The sequence below is a fragment of the Mastomys coucha genome, unplaced genomic scaffold (assembly GCF_008632895.1).
Source record: "Mastomys coucha isolate ucsf_1 unplaced genomic scaffold, UCSF_Mcou_1 pScaffold1, whole genome shotgun sequence".
NCBI lineage: Eukaryota > Metazoa > Chordata > Mammalia > Rodentia > Muridae > Mastomys > Mastomys coucha.
In genome coordinates, this window is record NW_022196891.1 from 46,941,571 (window position 1) to 46,954,070 (window position 12,500).

General features: G+C 43.2%; 1 protein-coding gene and 1 pseudogene across 1 annotated transcript in view; both read right to left on the minus strand.

Annotated features, from left to right (window-relative positions):
- LOC116096638 (kinesin-like protein KIF14) overlaps positions 1–12,500 on the minus strand; it is a 62,445-nt gene that overhangs the window by 11,034 nt on the left and 38,911 nt on the right. The window contains exons 20-22 of the mRNA XM_031378658.1: positions 12,224–12,353; positions 8,665–8,765; positions 2,712–2,800 (exon numbers count right to left, since the gene is read on the minus strand). Of these exons, the coding sequence (XP_031234518.1) occupies positions 2,712–2,800; positions 8,665–8,765; positions 12,224–12,353 (320 nt within the window). The remainder of the gene's footprint in view (positions 1–2,711; positions 2,801–8,664; positions 8,766–12,223; positions 12,354–12,500) is intronic.
- On the minus strand, positions 9,164–9,710 carry LOC116100730 (annotated as a pseudogene).

Below are 12,500 nucleotides of genomic sequence, written 5' to 3' on the forward strand. Positions count from 1 at the left end.
CTTTAAAAAAAAAAAAAAGAAAATGTCAAGTCCTAGATGTAGAAACCCCTCCCCCTTAGGCTCCTGTTGAGTGTACCCAGAGCATCTCCTCCCTCCCTCCCTTCCTCTCTATCTCTTTTCACTGTTTCACTAATAGCCCAGGGTGGCCTTGAACTCATCATCTTTCTGTTGCAGCCTTCTGAGTGTCTGCCAGGATTACATGTGTCTACCACCATACCCAGCTCCATCTCTCCCATTGGAAAACTTCAAATAAGAAAAGGATCTCATCTCTGGCTTTCCCTTAAAAAAAACTTGTAGAAAACATCTAACATGATGCTGAATAAATAAATTGTTCCTGTGTATGTGTGAGCACAGGTGCCCACGTTCATTCCTGTCATGTGCATGTGTGTGCTCACACCAATGTACGCATTGCCAGTGGATTACGTGAACAAGTCCTAAGGATAATTGTCTCCCTCCAAGCTAATTTTGAGAAAACAACAAAACCAAACCTCAATTTCTTGAAGAAGAATTCTTATTCTTTTACTCCTACTCATATCTCATAGAACCTTTACCAAACAGACAGACTATTACATAGAAGTTTCAAGCTTGACAAAAATTAGATTATTTATTTTATTATTTTATGTATCTAAGTGTTTCACCTGTGTGAATGTCTGTGTACTACGGGCATGCCTGGAAGGGGGCATTAGATCTTCTGGCACTGGAGTACAGTTGTGAGCCATCACATGGGTGTTGAGAATTGAACCTGAGTTTAATTAGGAGCAACAAGTGACCTTAACTCTGAGCCTACTCTGCAGCCCAGCTACTTCAAGCTTTTTATAAGCTACACATTATATCCCTCAAAATGTACGAATCTTTACAGTACACTTTGTTCTCTTCACATGCCTATGGAACCCCCACCTAGATTATCACATAACATTTCCATAATCCTCTCTCAACAGGTTTCCCTTTCTCTTTCTTCCTTCCTTTTTACTTTTTTTAAGGAATTATTTATGTATATAAGTACACAGTAGTAGCTGTCTTCAGACACACCAGAAGAGGGCATCAGATGGTTTGGAGCCACCACGTGGTTGCTAGGAATTGAACTCAGATCCTCTGGAAGAGCAGTCAGTGCTCTTAATGGCTGAGCCATCTCTCCAGCCCCCAGGTTTCCCATTCCCTTTCTTGAAAGCATCCCAGCCAACAGGTTGTTCAACTGATGGTACATGTAGTAGTAGGATTGGCTCTTAGAAGGCAGACAGGCCACATGGTAATGCCTTGTTTCAACACAAAGAAATGAAAACGCAAGCAGAGGAACGTGCCTCCTCACTCTAACCTGCCCACAGCTCTGTTACAACAGGTTAGTTTTGAGCTGTCTGTTCTTGTCTCTGCCTTCTTTCACCCAACAGTTCTGAGGGCTCTTCCAGGCATATGATGCAGCCATTCCGTTCTATTCTTGTTCTGGGCTCCTCTGTTGAGAGTTAGTGAGTTTGCTTTCATTTTGGAGTTTGGGGCAGGGTTAGGAGGAAGGTCTTTCTGCATTTCCTAGGACCGTCCTGGGTTACTTGGCTCAAAGTGACGCTCACGCCTCAGCCTCCTGAGCACCAGAGAGACAGGCATTCACTACTGCACCAAGATAGAGGCAACTTTTAAACTCTGAATTACTGCAGGTAACCGTATAGTGGGATATCTCTTCTAAGGTAAATTAATATAAAGAAAACTGGTTCAAGAGAATTACTTAGGGAATACTTTGTATAAGCTTTGCTTTAAGTAGTTTTCTTTTCTTATGCTGATGGCATTTGGCAGGGCCTTGACCATAGGAGGATGGTCCTCTACCACTAAACTCTGAAACATTTCCTTCAGTTAGAGTAAGTACTGGAGCATGTGCTCAGTGCTGCATTGTGTGTCCAGCATGCTTGAAGCCCTAAGTTCAATCCCCAACATCCCATTCCCCTCCATCACTATCCCCCATCACACACACACACACACACACACACACACACACACACACACACACACTCTCTAACCCTACCCCATCCAACACAGTTCACAGTCAAGCAGCACTCTTGAGCTATCAGCTAGTCCTTTAGAAGGTCTTATTCATCCAAGCATCACACATATGCCTTCTTTTATTTCGTCTTCACACAGTATAATACACACTCTGGTATATTTTGCTCTTTTTTTTCTTAATCATATGGAAATGATTCATAAATATTTCTTTTTTTTTTCTTTTTTGGTCTTTTGAGGCAGAGTTTCTCTGTGTAGCCATGGCTGTCCTGGGACTTGCTCTGTAGACCAGGCTATCCTCAAACTTACAGAGACCTGCCTGCCTGTACCTCCCAAAGTACTGGGCTTAAAGATGTGTGTCACCAGCCTGGCAGTGGTGGCGCACACCTTTAATTCCGGCACTTGGGAAGCAGAGGCAGGCGGATCTCTGAGTTTGAGGCCAGCCTGGTCTACAAAATAAGTTTCAGGACAGCCAGGGCTATACAGAGAAACCCTGTCTCAAAAAAAAAAAAAAGGTATGTGTCACCATATCTAGACATATTTTCCCATATCTGAATTAGCCACTCAACTAAAAGGCTTTAAAACAAATCAGAGAACAGACTTTGAGAAACAGAAAGACTATCCAAGTCACACCTTCATTTTACAAAGGAAACACGGCTGCTGAGAAATAAAATGATTTTCACAATTGCCCATGGACAGTGCGATTGAGACAACCTAACGAGCCTTACCTGGCGAGTGTGAAGAGTGCATACTCTGAACTGGATGGATGTCATGCAGACAGCCAGAGACTCTCCTGTTCTTCATCAAACTTCTGCTCCTGAACCAAAGACAAACCATAAGATTAGTGTTCTTCACCACAGGAGTGTTAAGAATGCTGCCAGCTTTGTAGAAACAGAATCCCGAGACTTAGGAGGCTGGCATAAGATAGAGAGTTTGAGGTCAGCAACATGAGACCCTGTCTCAGGGCAATAAATATTCTTACGTAGGTGTGGATGTGTGTTCTTCCCAACAAGGACTGACTCATTTCAATCTCCGAGCAAGAATTTTCCTATGTGAAGGCATTGCCCTAATACAGTTCATGAGATGGGATAAGTATCTCTGGTGCACTACACCTTAGGCTCCTGGCATTGGCCTATCTCACAGCTGGACAAGTCCTACAAGGGCAGAGGGTGCTTCGGTAGTCTGCACCATGGAGTTGGCAAGACCTCTCGGAACAGTGACCCTGAAGGATGACCGTGGGTTAGCCAAGCAGGGGGCAGACTTGGAAGGCAGAGACTAGCATCTCAAATTCAGGCGTGGAATACAGGAAGACTTGGAGGTAAACCATGGGAAGAGCCGAGCAAGGTGCTGAGAGACCACTTTCCATGAAATACAGCGGAGATGGCAAGAAATGTGGCTGCGGGAAGTGCCGGGAGCAGCTTGACTCATCTAGGGGAGATCTAAACCGAGAAACTGTCTAGGTCACTTAGCAGCCAAGGGACCCCGTGGGAAACAAGCCTGTGAGAGCAGTGCCCACCGAGAGAGGTGCCACAGCCCTTCCCTTGACACCCAGAAAGCACTCTCTCCCTGCACCTTCTTTTGTTGTTGTTCTTTGTTTTTTTTGTTTTGTTTTGTTTTGTTTTTTTGAAACAGGGTTTCTCTGTATAGCCCTGGCTGTCCTGGAACTCACTCTGTAGACCAGGCTGGCCTAGAACTCAGAGATCCGCCTGCTTCTGCCTCCCAAGTGCTGGGATTAAAGGCGTGCGCCAGCACTGCCCAGCTCCCTGCAACTTTCTAAACTCCACGCCTAGGTCACCATGAGAAGGAAACTCGCTGAGCAGTGACCTACAGGTAAATACAGGCGACCCTTGGGTGTCTTCCTAATCAGACTTTCTACTACTGCTGACTTGCCAAAGGGAAATACTATTTCTTGACGAGATTGTTAGGGTATTCTACTCACAAATGTTTCAAATATAAATCCCCTGTAAATTCTTACAAAAAGAAATGAAACCACAGTAGTATGACTGAAGATAAAAGGAAACTATCAATTTCTAAGTATGTGTTTTTCTAGAGATAGAAAGAAAAGTAAGTTAAGCTAGGAAAAGCATTGTCCTTGCCCCTCTGTCGTGTTAAACAGTGTTTAAACAAGGATGTGCTTGCTACATTCCTTCCAGAGTTTTCACTCACCCTGAGAGAACAATTCACTTTTAACTGTCAATACTCCATATGATTTACAGGTGGCAAGCGCAGGCCTGTTTTATTGCAGAGCCCCTGTGGTCCAGCAGCGGCTCTATAATAATCTGTCAGCATTTCCATTATCTGCAGGCATTCTCAGAGTTTGTAACTCTGTCATAAACATTCTCACAAGGCTGAAACTTCATGCAGAAGGTCTCAGACTAAGAGCAACTCACTTTAAAAAATATGATATCATTGAATTACAGAAGTTCTCCAAGTGTCAGTGCCAAATAACACATCTGACTTCCTTCATTTCTTTCTCTCTCTTTGGTTTCTCTGTGTGGCCCTGGCTGTCCTGGAACTCATTTTATAGAGCAGGCTGACCTCAAACTCACAGAGACCTGCCTGCCTCTGCCTCCCAAGTGCTGGGAGTAGAGGCATACGCCATCATGTCTGGCCTGAAAAACCTATTTTCAAAATCTTGCAAAATATGAAAAGGAATTTTGGTTTTAGGGTCACATTTTAAACTTGTTTATTTCTTACCTATTAACCCAAACTTGAGCAGACGTAAGGTGGAAATCACCAACATTCAAAGGGCTAAAGATGAGTGCTCACTGACTCACACTCATATTGTGATCCACAATGTATGTTCGTATGTTTGTATGTTTGTATGTATGTATGATGTAATAAGCTTTCATAAAGTTTACACATGTTTATAATGAACAGTCTTCTCCCTGTTAAGAAGGTAGTAATCCTAAAACCCAAGAGGTTTTATAAATCCTCTCCAGTTTGTTGGTCTGGCTGAAATTCGGGGAGGTCACTATCACTCTAGGTTGACCACCTCCTCTCAGCCCTGTACATCCAGTTCCATCAGGACCACCTCCAGGTCACATTGTGGCACAGCCCAGCAGTATGTACCTTTCATCCTTAGGTCAAATCACCTGTAGACAATGTTGTTTACTAGCATTGGATCATAAATTTTATCTTCTCTGTGTTTAACCTTTAAAAGATTATCTTTTCTGTGCCAAAGACTGAATGCATAGCACCTCATGATGCTAGATGAGAGCTTTTCTCTGAGATGTATCACAGACCTAAGATTTAATTTTACAGTATGTTAAAAGCTCAACAACAGTCCAAGTACCCATTACTGAGCACCAGAGTAAGAGGCTTGCACACATCACCTCCAGCCCTTGCAACAACTCTGTGGCATCATCCCATGCTGAAACCAGAGGTCAGCAGGGCAGCCAGCATGTTGGCTGCTCTGTGAGGAACCAACGCCTGGAGCTGTGTAGTGCTTGCCCAGCCCTCTGATATTCAGGTCTGTGACCTTTCCCTACACCACTGCAGGGGGATGGAGATACACGTGCTCGCTACACTGAAGGAGCTCAGGGTCTGTGCAGAGACTGTGCTGTGTACTTCACTCAGAACATTCTAGTGACACTGCAGCAATTTCTTACTAGAGAAAACTAACACAATGTAGCAAGTACGACAGAAGGAATAGATTGTTGTCAAAAAGTAGTTCTATCTCTGACAAAAATAAGCTTAAAACAAACATGCACAAGACTTCTTAAAGCCTGATGAGCAAAAAAGTTTAAAACAGAACATGATCCGCAACAGGAGGAAATAAAATTTAAAAAATTAAGTAGAAGGGGTGGGGACGGCTCAGTAGTTTAGAGTGGCTGCAGCTTGTCCTAAGAGTTACTACTGCTGGAGCCATGAGTCCCCACCCCTCCCATGTGCACTCTTTGGTTGGAGTTTTAGTCCCTGGGAGCTCTGAGGGTGCTAGTTAGTTCATATTGTTGTTCGTCCTAAGGGGCTGCAAACCCTTCAGCTCCTTGGGTCCTTTCTCTAGCTCCTTCATTGGAGAGGCCCTTGGCCCTGTGAAGGTTCTATGCCCCAGTGTAGGGGCAGAAGCAGGAGGGGGTAGGGTGGTGAGCAGGGGGAGCAGGGAGGGAACAGGGGTTTGTTTTAGTTTTTGTTATTTTATTTTATTTTATTTTATTTTTTGGAGGGGAACCTGGGAAAGGAGATTTTGTAAATAAAGAAAACATCAAAGGAAAAAAAAGTGTTACTGCTGCTGTGACAAACACCACGAGCAAAGCAGCTTGGGGGAGCTGAGGCTTATTTCACTTTCTCTTCCTTTTCACAGCTCATCACTGAAGGGGTCAGGGAAGGGACTCCAACTCAGCAGGAACCTGAGGCAGGTGCTGAGGACCAGGCCATAGAGATGTGCTGCTTACTGGTCTACTCCACCGCTTTCTTATGGCACCCAGGACCCCCAGTCTAGGGGTAGCACTACCCACAGTGAGCCAGGCCCTCCCATACCAATCATCAATCACAAAGAAAGGAAGGAAGGAAGGAAGGAAGGGAGGAAGGAAGGAAGGAAGGAAGGAAGGAAGGAAGCAGGAAGAAGGGGGAAGGAGGGAAGGAAGAAAGGAATGAAGGAAGGAAGGGAAGGAGGGAGGAAGAAAGAGAAAGAAAGAGGGAGGAAAAAAGGAGCAAGCACCACAGGCCTGCCCATAGCCCAGCCATGTGGGGACATTTTTCTCAGTTGGGGATTCCCATTCCAAAATGACTCTAGGTTGTATCAAACTGACATAAAACTAGCCAGCATACTGCTCTTCCAGAGGATCTGAGTTCAGTTCCCAGCATGTATGCCAGGTAGCTCACAACTACCTATATCCTATAGCTTCAGTTCCAAAGGATTTAGACAGCTACCCCTACACGTGTCTGTCTGTCTGTCTATCTCTCTGTCTGTCTCTCTCTCTCTCTGTCTGTCTGTCTCTCTCTCTCTCTCTCTCTCTCTCTCACACACACACACACACACACACACACACACACACACACACACACATAAAATATTTAACCAGAAAGATGGATGTTCCTCTGTCACAAGCACTGGGGACAATACTTGCTACCACAGTCAGGAAAATCAGGAGCTGTGCATTCAACCAAACTGACTGGAATGCCAACTCATTCTGTTATTAGCTCCATGACTTTGGACAAGTTACCTAATCTCTGTCTTTTTAAAGGTTCAAATTATTTACTTGTAGAATGTGTGATCATGACAACATCTACTTCAGGGGCCTGTGGTGTGAGTACTGAATGACACCATCTTATCAAGTAGACAATAAATCCTCTGTTTGTGTGTGTGTTTTGAGACAGGGTCTCTTTAAATAGCCCTGATTGTCATGGCACTTGCTATGTAGACCAGAGACCTTGAACCCTCAGAGAGCCTCCTGTCTCTGCCTCCTGAGTGCTGTCACCATGCCGAGCTTATTTGGTGTTTAAGACAAGATCTTGCCCAGTGGTGGCACATGTCTTTAGTTCTAGCACTCAGGACAGGCAGATCTCTGAGTTGGAGGCCAGCCTGGTCTACACAGAGAAACCCTGTCTTGATAACTCCCTCACTCCACCCCCCCAAAAAGGACAGACTCTTATTACTATGCTGCCTAGGGTAGCCTCAAACTCATGCTCCTCTTGGCTCAGTTTTCCCTATGCTGGGATCCCACACATGCCCCATGTCCCCAGGCTCCATAAGTGTTCTCGATGATGACAAGAGAGCAATGCTCCTGTGGCAGAAGCAATGCTACTGATGTTCACACCTTAAAAATTCCCTTACCCAACACTGCAGATTAAGCACATACTTAACATCCTGTGGAGATCTCAGTCACCACAGCTAACAGGAACATCCATCTCAAACACACTGCTTTCCCAAGCTTAAAACCAGAACAATCCTGAGCGTCTCACTGCCTTAACCCCACAACCAGTCGCCAAGTCCCATTGATTCTGCATGGCAAATACATGTGAAGTGGTGTTTTCTTTTCTGTCTCCAGTGCCCGATTCATGAGGAGGACAGGGAGGGTTTTCCTACCTGGAACTCCTCAGGACATGTCCAACAGTAGCCATCATAGAAGTATTTGTTTTTAATAACAACAAAACAAAATTAAAGAGCTAGATGTTGCAGGCCAGAGCCTGTCAATACCATTTGCTTCTGTACTCTGAGCTTTTAAGATCAAAGCAGAGCTAGGTTTTCCATGAACAGCATCTATCTACCTATTCTGGAAGTCTTTATACTTTGGTTTAGTAGACAAAACTCATCATGCGCAGACGCTCTGTATCACACTGATTTCCTCTTCTGTGGTGCTCACACTGACCCGACTGCATTTAAACACGTGTAACTTACAATAAAATGTCATAGGTCAGATTCTTGAGATGTTAAAAGTAATGCTATTCCTTTTTTATATAGGAAATTAGATTTATGCTATTCTAGGTCGCTCTTAAAACTAGTATGATAAAATACTGAAGATTTTTCCATATATAACAAACTGGTAAACAATGTAATACTATTCGTACTGTAATTTGATCAGTAACAGTAATGCCACTTATATTTCTGAGTCCCCATTACAAACATATTATGACAGTAGATCTCTCAAGATAATTTTATATATGTTATATATTATGTAAATCTGTAACTTGTATACTTGTACATATACAGAACAAGAAAAGCAAAAATCAACAACGTACGTCCTTCTAGAGAGGGAAGAAACTGGTGTGCTTGTAATGTCGGGTTCCCACTCATCTTCAGGGTCACAAAAGACATCCTCACTCCTGTCTCCACCGTTACTCTAAAGGAAATACAAAATCGCCTTCCCATTAAACATGAGTGGAAAATGTTTTACAATTCAGTTAAAAAAAGTTTAATTGATTTTATTATTTTAAAATATAAAGCTAAAGAGTTATGTTTTCAGTTTTTTTCTTGGTTTTGGTTTTTTGAGAGCAGAGTCTTTCTATGTAGCCCTGGCTGGCCTGTAACTATTTATGTAGACCTCAAACTTAGAACAGGGCTTCTCTTTTCTCTGGCACTCTGAAATTGTGCTCATAAAGTTGACTAGAACCAGTATCTTTTTATCCCCTATTTAATCCTCCCCACCCCCCACCCCCACACTCCCATTCATTCCTTTTGGTTTTTAGAGGCACATTCTCAGGTGTTCAAACTCTTGTATTCAGCACAGGCTGGCCCTGAACCACTCACTGATCTGAATCCTCAGCTTCCTAAGGGCTGGGATTACAGGTGGGAGCTACCACATCTGGCTCTTTCCTACCTTGTTCTTTTTTTTTCAGTTCTGCAACTACTTGACATTCAGCAGATTAGTTCTCACCCACATTGACTGTAGATTTTTTTAATATGGTAACAGGCGTGTACATTACCAATGTGTAGAGCTTGTTTGGTGAATCCTCATCCTCACTACATTTTCTGGACAAATGTACTCGGATGTGATACGGAACATTCCTTATTCCTTTGCCCAGACAGCTTTTCTGAGCCTGGTGTCAATGTGCACATCTGGAGTCCCTGTCTCCTTCATGGCAAATTTCTGGATTTCTCTGAATGCCCAAGGAGCATACTGCTTGAAGCCCATGCTGTGGATGCTCTTGTGAATGCTCATGGTGTGTTGCTGGGTTACCACCTCGCTGATGGCAGAATGGCCTTTCTTCATAACACCCTTCTTTAAGGGAGCCATTCTGCCAGACCCAAGTTGGAAAGAGCTCCGATTTTTTAAATTGTGTTTTGAATCCACTTCATTTACAGACTTTTAACATTATTACATGGTTGCCCTCCCAGTAATTCAGCTTTTATAATTTATCTTTTTCTAGAATGTCTTTCCTTCCTAGAAGTCTCAAATAAATAGCATAGGAATGGCTCTAAGGCAACATACCATAGAGATACTTCCATATCCATGTTTACTGCTAGAATATTTACAATGTCACAATAACCAGGAGATGGAAACTAGCCTAGATGTCCATCAAAAGATGAATGTATAAAGAAAATGTGGTATATATACATATACACATACACATACATATACATATATATATACACGTAAGAAGTTCAAGCCTGGGGCTGGAAAAATGGCTCAGTAACTTAAGAGCACTGACTACTCTTCTGAAGGTCCTGAGTTCAAATCCCAGCAACCACATGGTAGCTCACAACCATCCGTAATGAGATCTGAGGCCCTCTTCTGGTGCATCTGAAGACAGCTACAGTGTACTTAGATATAATAATAAATAAATCTTTAGGCTGGAGATCAAGAAGGGCCGATTGGAGCAAGCAGAGGTCCTGAATTCAAATTCCCAGCAACCACATGATGGCTCCCAATCATCAGTACAGCTACAGTGTACTCATATATACATTAAATAAATAAATAAATAATTGTTGTTCAAGAAGTTGTTCAAGCCAATCTGTGCTATATGAGATTCTATCTCAGAACAGAATAAAACCAATAAAGGGGTCACACAGAACTAGGGAAATGGGCTCAGTCAGCTAGATGCGTTAGGACCTGACATTGTATAGTCAACACTGGGTACATGGGTGAATGTCTGCATTCTCAGCACAGACGAAGACAGTCAACTACCTTAGCCAAACTGATGAACTCCGGGCTCAGTGACAGACTCTATTCCCCAAAATAAGCTGGAGAGTGAGCAAGGAAGACACCTAACATCAAAGTCTGGTCTCCACCCACAACAGCTTCACATATGTACAATTACACACACACACACACACACACACACACACACACACACACAAAAGGAAAGCCACACTGCACCAGGAAAAAGATCACATAATCAGAACTAAAGTGAGTGATTAGAATAAAAACCAAAACCAAAACCACTTATTAACAAAATTCACAGAAGACTTAACAGAAAGTGCAGCCAGGCTGGAGGTTCATGCTTTCAACCCCAGCACTCCAGAGGCAGAGGCAGAGGCAGGCAAGTCTGGGAGTCTGAGTCCAGCCTGGTCCACACAGTGAACTTCAGGCCAGGCAGCAGGACTCAATGAGCTTGTATATGGAAAAACTGAAAGAAGTCAAAGGATTTGACTTTACTGCAAAGAAACAAAGTTAAACCTTGGCTTCACTAGTTACTAAAAGAAAAGCCAAGCAAATTCCTAACATTACTTTGTGGCAATACTTATGGGCAAGTAATAATGTACAGCAAACAAAAGCTGTTTTTTGAAAATATAAGGCAAGAAAACAGATGTTAAAAATAACAAAAGGATGGTTTAATTGTGATCAACGAAAGCAACAACTAGAAACACCCAGAAGACAATAATGGGAAACTATGTAACAGCATTCACTAGCCAGGCACAAGGAGAAGCTGCCAAACCATGACTTCCTGCTCTGTGTTTACCTTCCCTGAGGCTTAAAGGCAAAGCTGGTAAAGCAGGCAGTTATACCAACAGGTTCAGCTCTCAAGGGCTGAAGCAAGCCAGTGAAATGCCACTGATATGCACAACGAGAACAGATTCACCAAGGTCTTAGTGCTGGGGATCTCAGTAACTGGTAGATGTCCTCTTACTTAGCAAGAATATGTCACCTCTATATTTTGTTTTATTTTGGGAGGAGTGGAGAGTTTCATATAAACCAGTTTGGCGTCAAACTCACTAGCAATTGAGGTGGGCCTCGAACTTTCCTTTTTTTATTAGATTTATTTATTATTATATGTAAGTACACTTCAGACACTCCAAAAGAGGGCATCAGATCTCATCTCTCCATACCTCCCAACTCCTCATCTTTCTGTCTCTGCATCTCAAGTGCTGTGATCATAGGCAAGCATGACCATACCCAGCTGCATCTTAAAGACTTTATAGACAAGCTACAGAAGAGCTAAGAATACTGGCTGGGGGCTGGAGAGATGTCTCAGCAGTCCTGCTCTTCTAGAGGTCCTGAGTTCAATTCCCAGCATCCACATGGTGGCTCACAATCATCTGTAATGGAATCCGATGCCCTCTTCTGGTTTATCTAAAGACAGTGGAAGTGTACCCACATACATGGAATAAATAAATCTTAAAAAAAAAAAAAAAAAAAAATAGAATACTGGCCGCTCTTCCAGAGGATATGGATTCAATATCCAGGGCCCACACAGTGGCTCACAACCCTTTGTAACTCCAATTCCAGGGGATCTGACACTCTTTTCTGGCCTCTGAGGGTACAAAGCACACGTTGTGCACACAGACAACACATTCATGCAGGCAAAACACACATACAAGTCTTTCTTTTTTAATCTTACAGATATTCAAATCACAAACCTCATAAAGCTCTTTCATTGCTGCAAGTTTAGATTCAAACTTTTCCAGACTCCAGAAAGTTGAGACCCCAAGCTGGAGGTTACGAACTCGAACAGAGGTATCAGAACGGCCTTTGTCTGATGCATCGTGTCTGGAGAGAAACAAAGAAAAATGCTTAACCTGAAAAACATCAACACCCAGCGGGGCTCTTAGTGGCGAAGAGCACACTCTGCTCTTCCAGGGGACTCAGGTTTGGGTTCAAGCATCCATACTGACTGGTTCACTGTAGCTCCAGTTC